This window comes from Indicator indicator, chromosome 17 (genome assembly GCF_027791375.1).
Source record: "Indicator indicator isolate 239-I01 chromosome 17, UM_Iind_1.1, whole genome shotgun sequence".
Lineage (NCBI taxonomy): Eukaryota > Metazoa > Chordata > Aves > Piciformes > Indicatoridae > Indicator > Indicator indicator.
The window spans coordinates 10,125,123-10,137,139 of NC_072026.1; the positions used below are offsets into that span (position 1 = coordinate 10,125,123).

At 40.8% G+C, this 12,017-nt stretch overlaps 1 protein-coding gene across 1 annotated transcript in view; it reads right to left on the reverse strand.

The window, feature by feature from the left end:
• Nucleotides 1–11,666, reverse strand: part of IL1RAPL2 (interleukin 1 receptor accessory protein like 2) — a 359,025-nt gene extending 347,359 nt beyond the window's left edge. Inside the window, exon 1 of the mRNA XM_054388687.1 lies at nt 11,585–11,666. Coding sequence (XP_054244662.1) covers nt 11,585–11,666 — 82 coding nt within the window. The remainder of the gene's footprint in view (nt 1–11,584) is intronic.
• Nucleotides 11,667–12,017: the final 351 nt, after the last annotated feature.

A 12,017-nucleotide genomic window follows, 5' to 3' on the forward strand; every position in this document is an offset into this window, starting at 1 on the left:
CAGCTCTTTGTGAAGGACAGCAAATTGAACAGTTTATTTGTAGACATTTCTAAACCAGGATTTAATAAAGATCCTTTCTTTATCAGTCGAGCTTTACACTTTCCTTGTGTAAGGTCCACAACAGTTGCAGCCAGGCATCCCAGGTGGCTGGATTTAGGTTTCATCTCTCACACACTAAGCCAGAAGCATGTTTTACAGTTGGAACAAAACCATTTGCAAAAAACATTGAATGGTAAAGAGTGAATTTAATCATCCAATCCAGATAAAAAAATCATAATACTGTAAATAATATGATGTAAAGTCACAGTGAATAGGAATTATGTTGACCTACATCAGAAGTCAGCCAAATAGCTTCAGCTTTCAATCTGCTCCAATAAAGCTGAGACACTCCACTCCTAAGCACCGTTTCCACTGGAAGTGTCTTGATTTGCCTAAAAATTACAGATGTCATTTTGAATGAAAACACTACATCCAAAATGTCATTAGTGATACACATCCTAATTTCTTTCCTTATTTTCAATTGTCTAAAACCACACCATTATTCACACCTCTCTATCTTTATAAAATGGGACAAGATTTTCAAGGTCATATCAAGAACTAATAATAGATTCAAGAGCTCAAATCTACAGTAATTATTTTCTTGGCTTGAGTTTCAAATTTGCTTTTCTAAACCACAAATACCAGAACAAACAGGTTTCAGAAATACTTCACCATTGGATTATTTTCTCAACAAAATACACTCTGCAATAGCAGCCTGCAACTGGAGAGGAAAAAGCAAGTCCAGCAGGTGGTCCTGCTTCACCAGAGAAGCCTGCCAGAGAGCAATGCCACAGATCCACCTCCAACGTGGGAGCCAAGGAGCCCTGTGGGGTGACTTGGATCCATTAAAGCACTCTCATTTTCTCAGTTCTCAGGTCTCCTCTGCAGGCAACCTGAGACTGGACACAGTCAACTGCTTCCCAGCAGGGAACCTCAGAAATAGTAGGGTCCTAACCACTACATGTTTAGTCTTCCAGCTTCTTCATCCAACATCCACATCAAGGATCCCAGAAGCCCTAGCATTCAGCTGCAACACTTGAATACCCCAGAGATACAGAGCCTAGGAATAACCCTGCCTTTTATTCATGTTCCAGCAGCCTCCCATAGCTTATTAAATGTATCCATCTGAGGGAATTTACAGCTTAAAATGAAATTGTGTCACTGCAAAAGAAATTCTGATGAGCCCTGTTCTGTAGAATGTGATTAAGCTAATGGTAAAAGGCAGAATTATAAAGACATCAGAATGCTTCTATCTCACATTACTCTTCCCCTTCCAGGCCTACCAACATATATATTTTGCTGAACATGTAAGACAGCAGAAGCACACAAGAAATGGCTCTGCACATTGATCAAAATAACCTCAGGATCACAGAGTGCATGAGCAAAACAAAAATATAGTGCTTAAATCCAAGAATAAACAATTCTTGTTGTCTTGTGAAAAATATCATCTGCCATATTAGCATCAGTCTTCACAAATAACTCAATTCTATCTCCAACATACCAGACAAGATCCATCAACTCTCAAATAACAAATCTGCAAAAACAACTTTGCACTCAGATTTTCTAAGGATTTGTACAGTGGGATGAAGGGGCCAGCATTTCTTTAAACATGAACATCTGGGGTATCCTCAAATAAAGCTGTTTTAAGCTATTCACACATCTGATGACATAACTCCAGTTCCTGGTATTGCCAAAATTCTAAAGGTATCTACTAGGTAAGCACAAATGGAGCCCAGAGTGGCTCACGCAGCTGACTGCCTGCAGAGTCACTGCATTTCATGATCAACAAGTGCTCTTCAGGTCACAGCAGTAAGGATATACACAGCTTTCTATAGACTTGGTTACTCAAGAGACTTGATTGGCACCCTCAGAGCTCATGGTCCCTCAGGAATTCCACATGCCACTTTGCAGTCTTAAATGCTTCTTCCTCCTGTGTTCTCCACTATACACTGGGAAGAAAGCTTGCAGGCAATACACACAACATTCAAAGCAGAAGCTCTTGGCCTAAAACTAGCACACAAAACTTGGTATAGCACAATCTCTCTCCTCTTCCTCCTTCATTTCTAGCAGAAACTTCTATCTTCTACTGAAAATACAAAACAAAACAAAAACAAAACAGAAATTCCAAACACTTTTCCCTAGCACATGTCCAAGAACATAAAAGCACATTCTACACACATGCTTATTTCTTCTTCAGGAGAACAGTCCAGGAGAACTTCTCCAGGAGACAGTCCTGCTTTCCTTGTCCTTTCCTAAGGTGTTAGTAATGGAACAGAAGGAAAGATTTTATTTATGTTATTCCCCCACATCACTTTCAGTGTGCTGGGAAACCTTAACACCATTTCATCTCTGGGTAATTTTCTACAATCTGTAAAATGGGAATAACTGTGATGCAAACATTAGAGACAGAGCACTAGGATTAAATGACATGGTAGCAGATGTTTGCTTAAAACATCAAATAGTCCCATGAGATTTTAAAAAAACCCTTCCAAGGTAGGAAAGTTCAGTTAGAATACTGAAAGTCAAACAAATAATACTGCCACCATGTTTCAAGGCCTCTACTACACAGCCCTGTCAAACCTTGAAGCTGCATGCATAGCTATGGGATGCCTGAACAGCAGTCTGTTCCCTAGACATGAGCAAGAGTGACATAAAGTATTGCACTTCAAACAACAGAAAGGATTTGGGAACTTCAGGCTTTCCCTTCTGCCCTGTTCCAGGCCTGTTCACTGAGAGCCTGCCCAGACCTTCCCTTGATGCCTCCTGCCCCAGAGACACTGATAGGTCCAGTTAGTAGCTGGGGTCTAATGCAGATTCCTATTTGTCTCACGTTATTAAAGCAACAGAAATGAGGTAGCCAGATACAAGCTGTCCATGCCAAGCACTGCTATTCCCTCCAGTTTTTTAAAAACTACTGAACAGCGATTACAAGTGCCTGGATCAGATAGTCTCCTACTTATTCGACCCTTTCCTACAAGAAGCATGATTCCCATCTGGAATAGGGGATTCAGGAATCTCCGTAGGTATGTTTTTAAAGCAATTCTGTTCCCTCGAAGATGCAAACCAACTGCAGCAGTCTTACAGTGAAGTGGCAAAAGACATAATAAAAAAAAAAAAAAAAAAGGATGGGGAGTGAGTTCCCATGGGTCATCTGCAGCAGAACACAGCTACAGTTTAGTGACTCTCAGAGGCGGAGGATGTTTAAACAAACTAACATAAATACCTCATGCTGCCTCTCTTCCTGCCTTGAAGGGGGAACCACACGTGAGGGCAAGTGAGAAGGAAATGAGGGCAAGTGAGAAGGAACTGATGGCAAAGCTGGCAGACACAGGCAGCCTAGATACCATGGCTTGGAAAAGCAAAGTGCTTGGTCAGAAGCTTAACTTCAATCTAAGTGTCTATCCTCTGTGTTTCCATATCAGTATGTATTGTAAGTATTAATCATGCTTCTTGTAGGGAAGAATCGATTGGATTTGTACGGGTTAGAGATTAATAAAGTGATAAAATATACGCTGCAGAGGTGACACCGCAGCTCAGATCAATTTTGCTTTCAACTCATGGATGGGCAATCATTTCTGTTACGAGCTGTAACAGTACCACCACAATCTCAGGCCCATCTATATACTAATGTTTGCACGTACACGCACAAAAAAGAATTCCTTCTTTGTTCACAGGTCAACGACTTGAAATACTTAGGTCTGCGCCTCTTGAAAAGGCAAACCTCAGGTGTTTCCTTTATGATTTGCAAAATTAACTTCTCCAAACTTAAGTGCCAAAAAGTAACTTAAAATGAAGCTTAATTCTCCTTTCTCTGGCTATTTCCCATAGCAATCTCAGTATTTCCTACCTCACAATTTTACAGCTATATTCATTAAAAAAAAAAAAAAGTAAGCAAAAAAGAAGTTCCTGATACCACGTGTCAAAGCAAGCAATTTAAAACTGAAATGCACTTCAAACAACAAGCAAGGTTATGAAAGTAGAAAAAATTCTTTATTTTTAGTGGACCGATTTACAAGAATATGTATTAATACTCATACCTCATTCACTCTAAGCAGCCTTATTTAAGTTCCCTCTAAAACATATAGCAGCCTGTAAAACCTGCCCCAAACATGCAATCAGTTTACACAAACACAAGCACACTTCAGAACTGTTCTTGGTTGGGAGCTGACCCAAAGCTAAACCATTATTGCACAGATTCTTTATAGGTCCTCTATGTCCATATCCTCTAAGGTACCTCTGAGTCTCTGTGTCACCAGCAGATGTCCCAAACTGAGCTGACATTCATCTCTAGGATTAATGAACATCCTGAGCTTCAGGACTATGTTCTGGGGAAGTTTGTGCTGTATTATTTATACTTTCATTTTAACATTACATAAGACAGACCTTCTAAAAATATTTTAATGAACAAGATGAAAACCAAAACATGCCAGACAACTTTCACTGTCCCTCAGCACAGTTTCAGACTAAGGACACAACCCTAGCACACACACACCCTCAAAATGAGCATACTAGAAATACCAAAATGAAGATCTCTTTTTAAATTCCTGTTTAGGATCTTACAGAAAACAAAGCAACAACACCTTCATACACTTTTTTTTTTTTTTTCATTTTTAAAGACCTCATTTTAGGGAGAAAAAAAGGTATTATGCAATTAAAGGCAAAGAGCTGGAAAATTTCTCAGTCATGATGACATGGCTACTGGAGGTTCAGATATTATTAATAAATTCTTGCTGCAGCTAGGCGTAAGCACAGAGATCCACATAGCTGACATGATGCCTACTGCAGAAGAGGAAGATTATAGATTTTTAACAGAGAAAATGACATTTCTTTCATGCTTTGCTTATTTCCCCCTATCCCTAAAGATCCTACCTTGGTGATTTACTGCAGTTTGGAACATTTTCATTGTGTTCATTTATTTTATTCAGATACAGCTGTGGTTTCCCTTTTGGGAAAGGACTCTAGCTTTAATATTTAAATATCAGTTCAATATTTTAATTTGTTTAATTATACATGAACTTGTTTTATACAAGGGTAATAGCTAAAAATTTGAGAGTTTAAATAAGTTCAATATTTAAACTGTCAGGTTGAGGTCACTAAAAAACCCCAAACCCATAGCAGATTATTTCCTTTCTTGTTCTTCTCTATGCATCTCCTATCCTCCTCACCAGCAAACATCATATCTAAATGCTGCCAGCTGTCTTCCAGATAGGTCTGTCTAGATGCAATGCCACTTTCTTTCTAGAGGAAACCAAGGCTGAAAGTACTGTAATGAGGTGCACAGACAACCAGTGCCTCATAGTTTACTTGCTGGTAACCCCTTGAGACCTGACTGAGCACAGGAGCCTAGCTCCTTGCTTTCATTGATCCCAACTGAACAGATGGAGAGCAGACATGAAGCCAGGAGCAGATGCAGTCGTATCCAGGAGGAACTACACTCCTGCACTGATGACAGCTTAGAACAACAGTGATTCTAACTTGTTTTGTTTGCTGGAGCTGTGAATAACTTAACATCTGGGAAAAGTAAGAAATCAGTGTGTGCTGCTGAGTGTTGCCAAGCTTCCTCTATGTCTGCATGTAATTTGCAGGAGTAAATGCTGAAACCTCTTTGCATCACTTCTCTCAGAAACTGTAAGGGCTCAGAGCCATACATTTTACATCAGGGCCAGAAGTCTGCTCTTCAGGCAGATGCAATTGCAAACAAAAAGCAAACAGCAACTGTGAGTGCTCATCCTACAGTTCCTCTTGGGGCTCACTCCAGCAGGAACAACAGATTTTTAAGAGCTAGGATCCTTTAGGACATCCCATTCTAGGCAGAAAGCCATGAACCACCTCTGAAGTACAAACACTTCCATGTATGTCATGGCCAAAGCAATAAGGCAATAAACAGGAAGACTGAACTTCACAGAAGGGAGCAGTGGGAAATCCTAGGCTAAAGCAGTGACAAGTAGGAAAGTGAAGGTCTCTTGAAACATCTATAGCGGACCACAGCATGTTGCTGCAAGATGTTTAAAAGACACAAAATAGCAAGCCAACAGGTTTTAAATGAACATGTGAAGTACCATGTCCCAACCACTGCAACATCCATAAGAGACTTCAAGACAATTTGGCTATGCTCATACACAGCAACACATGTGCCTCTAGTCAGACCCTTTCTCTCCCAAGCCACTGGTGACAAAGTGAGATGCGTGTGGAGGGTGACATGGTGGGTGGGAGATGAGGGATGCACTCATTTCTCTAACATACAACCGCCTTTCGGGTAGTCTCAGGGAGAAGGAAGGCAGAACCCCAGAGCACATCATTCTAACACTGCAAAGGAGAAGATGTGAAAATTTGGCTTGTATGTGCCAGGCCTGAGCCTATAAACCCCGTTAACCTGCAGAAAGTTTACCACCATCTCTGCAACCAGCAGCCTCATAGAAACCTTTGGGATGTCTGCCCATGCTCCTCCACACAAGGCTGGCATGCCCTTTGGAACTCTAGCATGCTGAGAAAGGGTAGTTCAGCTCAGCAGATTAATACAGCAGCAATAAATGGCATCAATTATTCACTAATGGAATTATGTCTAGTAAGTCAAACAGATCCATAATCTGAAAAACCTTTTCCTTAAAAAAATGCAATTATTTTTTTAATTGGTTTTGTATTCCCTGCTATGATTATTCAAAACGCTGTATACAAGAGGCTCAGGAAAAGAAGTCCCTTAATCAGATTAAAAGAAAATCACCTACCAGCTGGGAACCTTGCAGCTCCCACATCCTCCAATTATTTGTATAACCTCCACCTGTAAAATACCGTTTCTAGGATATTGCTAAGGCTGCAGTCCCAGCATTAGCTATTTGCTCAGTTTCACTTCTTAAAGCCTGCAAAAAGAATGACCTGCAGCTTTCACAAAAGCTTCTTAATATTAAGAAATGCCTGTGAAACTTAAGTCAACATTACATTCACACAGATGCTCGAGGCAAACTGTTCTGTTCCCACCACAAACAGCAATCATTACTCTGTAGACATGACAGATTTCTTCTGGAGCATCTGGAAGCTGCTGCCTGTAAAGAAGAGTCTGACTAGCATAATTAAATTAGCTCACCCATTTTAATTATTCTGGCACCACATCTCAAGTGAAAAGCAGCCAAACAAATTTGTCTTGCTACAAGTTTCTCTACCATTTTTGCAGCAATGCAAAGTACTCTAAAACCTGTCTGCAGTCCTCACATGCACTCCTGGCTTGTCATCTGCAAGTGGAAAATACAGTCACCTGAACCTGTAGCAAAGAGCAAGCAAGAGAGAAATATCTTTCAGTTGTTTTCCCCTTCCCTTCCAAGAAGACTTGTTTCTTCGGCAAACTTTAATTCTGTTCTTGCAACTGGAGCACCATCTCATCACCTTCTGTTTGACATATCCTCCACTCCTGACCTCCCTTTAATGACTCTTGCCTGTTGCCCAGCCCCTGTGTACTGTCTGCATTCGCTGTCTGGAGTTCTCATCCTCAACTTTCTCCACTTGGGTTTCCACTCCTTGGTTTCAAAGGAGTATTTTCCCACCAGCCTCTTGTTGTAAAGGGGATTATTAATTACCCTTACAATAATAAACAATATGGCAAACAGGTATTAATAAAAACATTAGTAACCCCTTATTAATATGAAAATTGCCAAAGTTGTTAAATAGGATTGTTGTACAGTTGGAATACATATTTACAATGGGAAAATACAGTCTTAGGGCAAAATACAAACAATTTTATGCAAACTAGGAGGCAATAACTTGGAGAGAGGAAGTCCCCGAGATCAGATAGCGCTCAATTACAGCAGGGGGAGACTCGGTAAGAACCTTTAAACCCAAAGGGCAATGAATTAATTACTCACAGCTTGTTTTACCCACACGGGGGATACTGCTGCTACTGCTGCTGTTACGTTAGCTTTGGGGCACTCTCATACGGCACTGGCACGGCAGAGTGCCGGCAAGGAGGGTTTGCTGCATGGTCCCAGGCTGATCTGGCTTCCGCAGATGGCGGGCGATCGATGACGCTTCTCGCGATGGGCACTTGCTTGGTTTCTGGGTAAACTGAGGCCCAGCACGATTCTAGTGTCAAGGGGAAGCAGGGTAGGTGGATCCAGCTTCCATGCTTGTGGCTTCTCCGGCTTGCTCTGTATGGGCTCATGGTTTTATCCCAGGCTCTGGACCAGGCACTTGAAGCAGGGCACAGAAACTTGAGGCAGCTTCTACAAGATGGGTCCAAGTAGGTTCAAGAGCAAAGTAAGGCTTAAAGCAAGGCTTGAGCAAGGTTTGAAGCAAGGCAAAGGCGACTACCAAGTCAACCTACATATATATATATACACAACTTGCCAGAGAACAAGTGGTCCAATGGGGCAACTGAAGCTAATGTGTAGCTGCCCAATGTAAAGACATTCGTTCTGCCAGGCTATAACCATAAAAAGCAGAAACAAAGGCCTTGTCTCTGGGGGAGCCATGGTCAGCCTACATGCTCTCACCCAGGTAAACAACTTGTTTACCAGACAGGCAGGGGTCCTGTCTCTTTTGTTCTTTTTCCTGTGTTGCCCAGTCTTTCTGTAGGAAGGAGGGGAGAGAAAGGGACCTTGTCTAGACATCTTAAGGCCTGTCTCGGTTTGTACTGGGCCATGTCATAGCCCTACCATGACACACCTATTCTCTTTAAGCTCAGTTGCATTGATAATGCCCTTCTAGACACTCTGCCCTGCTTTTGACTGCCTTGGGTTTAGTGATGCCTTTGCATTGCCTGAAGACAACGCCCCATCTTCTCATTGCTCCACTCCAAGTCCTATTCAACTCAATGCTCTTTAGATTCTCCCTACCCTTTAAACAAGGTATATTCTATGATGTGACACTACATACATGGCAGTTAACTTCATAATTGCTCTTGTACTTAACACTAAGCACAATTCTGGCCATTCGTGCAATAATTCTAGGTATTGCTTGGAAAAAATGCCAGTCTACATAAATCAGCAAAGACATCAACACCCTGATTTTGCCGGTTTATTGCCCTAGTAGCCCAAATCTGTCTTTACCTTCAGCGTCAGCACTTTCCATGCACTGCTTCACATAGCTCTACATAACTGTCTGTAAAATTTCCCTTACCTTTTTTAAAGACACTCAGCTTAGACATCCCCACACCAATAGGCAGCAAGACCCAAGACTACAACAGCCATTCTGAACACTGCTGCAGAGAGCCTGTTCACAAGGCGTCATTTGTGTACCCCATCTTCTCCCCCCCACCCTGACTCCCATTTGCAGCAGTCTTCCTGCTTTTCAGAAATCCTGCTGTTTATACTGCAGTGCAGTTGCCCACAAATAACCATTAAATTACTTACTCCTTCCAACTCTCCTTCATCAAAAGAGAGGGACCCTGAACTACAGCACCAGCACACTACAGTACTGTCATCCTGTTGAGCAATATGGCCTCCTTGTTTCTTCCTGTGTTCACCTGGCTGCATCCATCCACTCTCTCATCTTCTATTTAAACAGCAATATAAATAGACAAAGTTCAGAAGCCTCTGGAGCATATGACCCTTCACAACATACAACATTTAACAAAGCCCCAAGCAATCAAACCACAGTCCTTCATATGTAAAGACCTCTTACAGAAAGGGAGTCAAATTATCCACTTTGCTCCAAGTACTGAAATCACAGAAACAGAAAATGTACTTCACGCACAATGTAGTGGAAAAAGAAAAAGCAAAGAAAATAAATCCATAGCTTGCTCCACACAGCAACCTGAAAATCAGCATATATAACAGAATGAATATTGAAGGTGAAAACCAACTACATGATCATGTACTTGAAAAGAAACTGTAATTTTACTTTATGTGTATTTTTCCCCTTCGTCTTATATTGAACATATAGCAACTGAGTCAAAAGAACCAGCTATTCTTTAGTGGGTTATATTTAGCAATAGGCAGTCTAACATTTTAAAGCTTTTTTCTCACCAGTACTTGAATTGACACTGTCAACAGCTGCCAATAGCACAAGACATTCTGCAGAGTCAAAGAAAGCAGACTAAAAAAAGCCAAAACTAAAATATAATTAAAGGTAAACTACCAGCTGAATACTGCTATAACCACAGGCATGTTACTTCTACAGATGTGTGCTCTGATGAAGAAAATGCAAAAACCCTTACTTGCAGCCAGGTGGTGTTGCCTGGCATCAGTGAATCAAGGCTGCTCAGTCATACAGGTGATGGATCTCATAAGCGTTCCCATCCAGGCCAGTAATAGCAGTTTTGAGAAACAGGACCAGCATTGCCCCGAGCAGAGTTTAGATCAAACTCCACCACAGCCAAATCCCGATATCCATTACTGCTCTCACAGGGCAAACAGGGCTCAGGGCACAATAACCACAACAAAGGGCTGTAGCCCAGTTCAATTTAGCAACATTCATTTATATTTTCTAGCCCAGCAGAAAGAATTCAGCATAGCATCTGGTGATTTCCAGAGTAACACTTCCTAGCCTGGGATGTGACATCTAATTCTTTAGAATAGACAGACCAAATAAATTTTTTCCCTCTGTTTTCAAGAAGTGCAAAAATCAAAACTGACTGCAACTCAAGTCAGTAACCTCTGCCTGTACCTGCACCATGTTCTCTGAAGACACTGAGGGCAGTAACATAAATGGAAGCTCTCACACTTACATGTAGAGCACACAACTAGTGGGAAATATTAAGTTAATATGCAAGAGTAAAAGTACATTTATCCTACATGAGTTACCTGCCCACATACACAAGGCTCCAGCAGACTAAGAAGTCTATGTAACGCTGCAGCTAACCTCCTCTTCTGCCCGATGTCCTTCCAAACTTGCAGCTTACTTGACAAATGCAAACAGTCTCATGAGGTGATCTCCTCTGAGTGGGTAGAAGTGCACAGACTACAAGTCACTTCAGGCTTTAGTATAGATGAAATATTATCCAGATCAACTCTGTCCTGGAAGGAGATACACTAATGCTTCTTTGAAGTGTTCTGTTACTATTACCAGGTTTCAAAAGCAGATCTAAACATAAACCAACTCCCACTGTAGTTCATTGCCAGAATAATCAGATTTTACCTGTCCAGAAAAGTTCTCCCCAGTAAACCCTGTATATGAGCACACATAGGGCTGGCTACATGAATGACTTTTTGGAAGATGCCACTCCAACACAGAAAAAAATCATCCAGACTTTAAAGCCACTGCAAACCACATCCAGCTAAGCAAATATCTTTGCATAAGTAAACAATTGGACATTAAAACAATGCCAAAGTCATTATTACCTTCGTGGGGTTTCAATTAGATCAATCTTTTCTTTTCTTTTTTTTTTTTTATTAAAGAAAACAAAGGACACTTTCAAATAGCTTGAAGTCATGTCAACAGAACATTATAGTGAGAAAATTCATCCTGTAACATCTGGTAAGGAAACCACATTAGTTATGACATTGACTTTTTTGCAGAAGAGAACATGAGGCGTTACACAGAGCAGTCATCTAAAATGCTTGACTGAATGAGCACTACGTCCAGATTCAGAAATTAAAAACATTTTTATGTGACTTACCAGAATTTCTCTTTGACACGAGCTTCAAATTCATGCTGACTACAGTACAGATCACAAGAACCAAGAGAACAAGAGGCTTCATCTTTCACTTTCTGTGACAGCTGAAATGCAAACATAGTATGAAGTCTGAATCACAGCTCTTCACTACAACAAAGGAGCAGCTACAGTTAAACATTTCTCAAAGACCCATTACAGGGCAATGGCTTAATCTAGCGAGTTCTGGGTTTATTTTTATGCAGAGGTAGAAAAACATAATGGTTCAAAGTAACTGTCTATGAATAATTTATCTCTATTACACAAAAGGGTTGGAATTTTTTAAATGACACTTTGAAAATGTTATTTTGCTTTAAAAAAAAAAAAGAAACAAGACTGAATAGTTTATTTGAAATAGCATGAGTCCAATCTAGCAGACTTTTTTATGTTATTTAAGGAG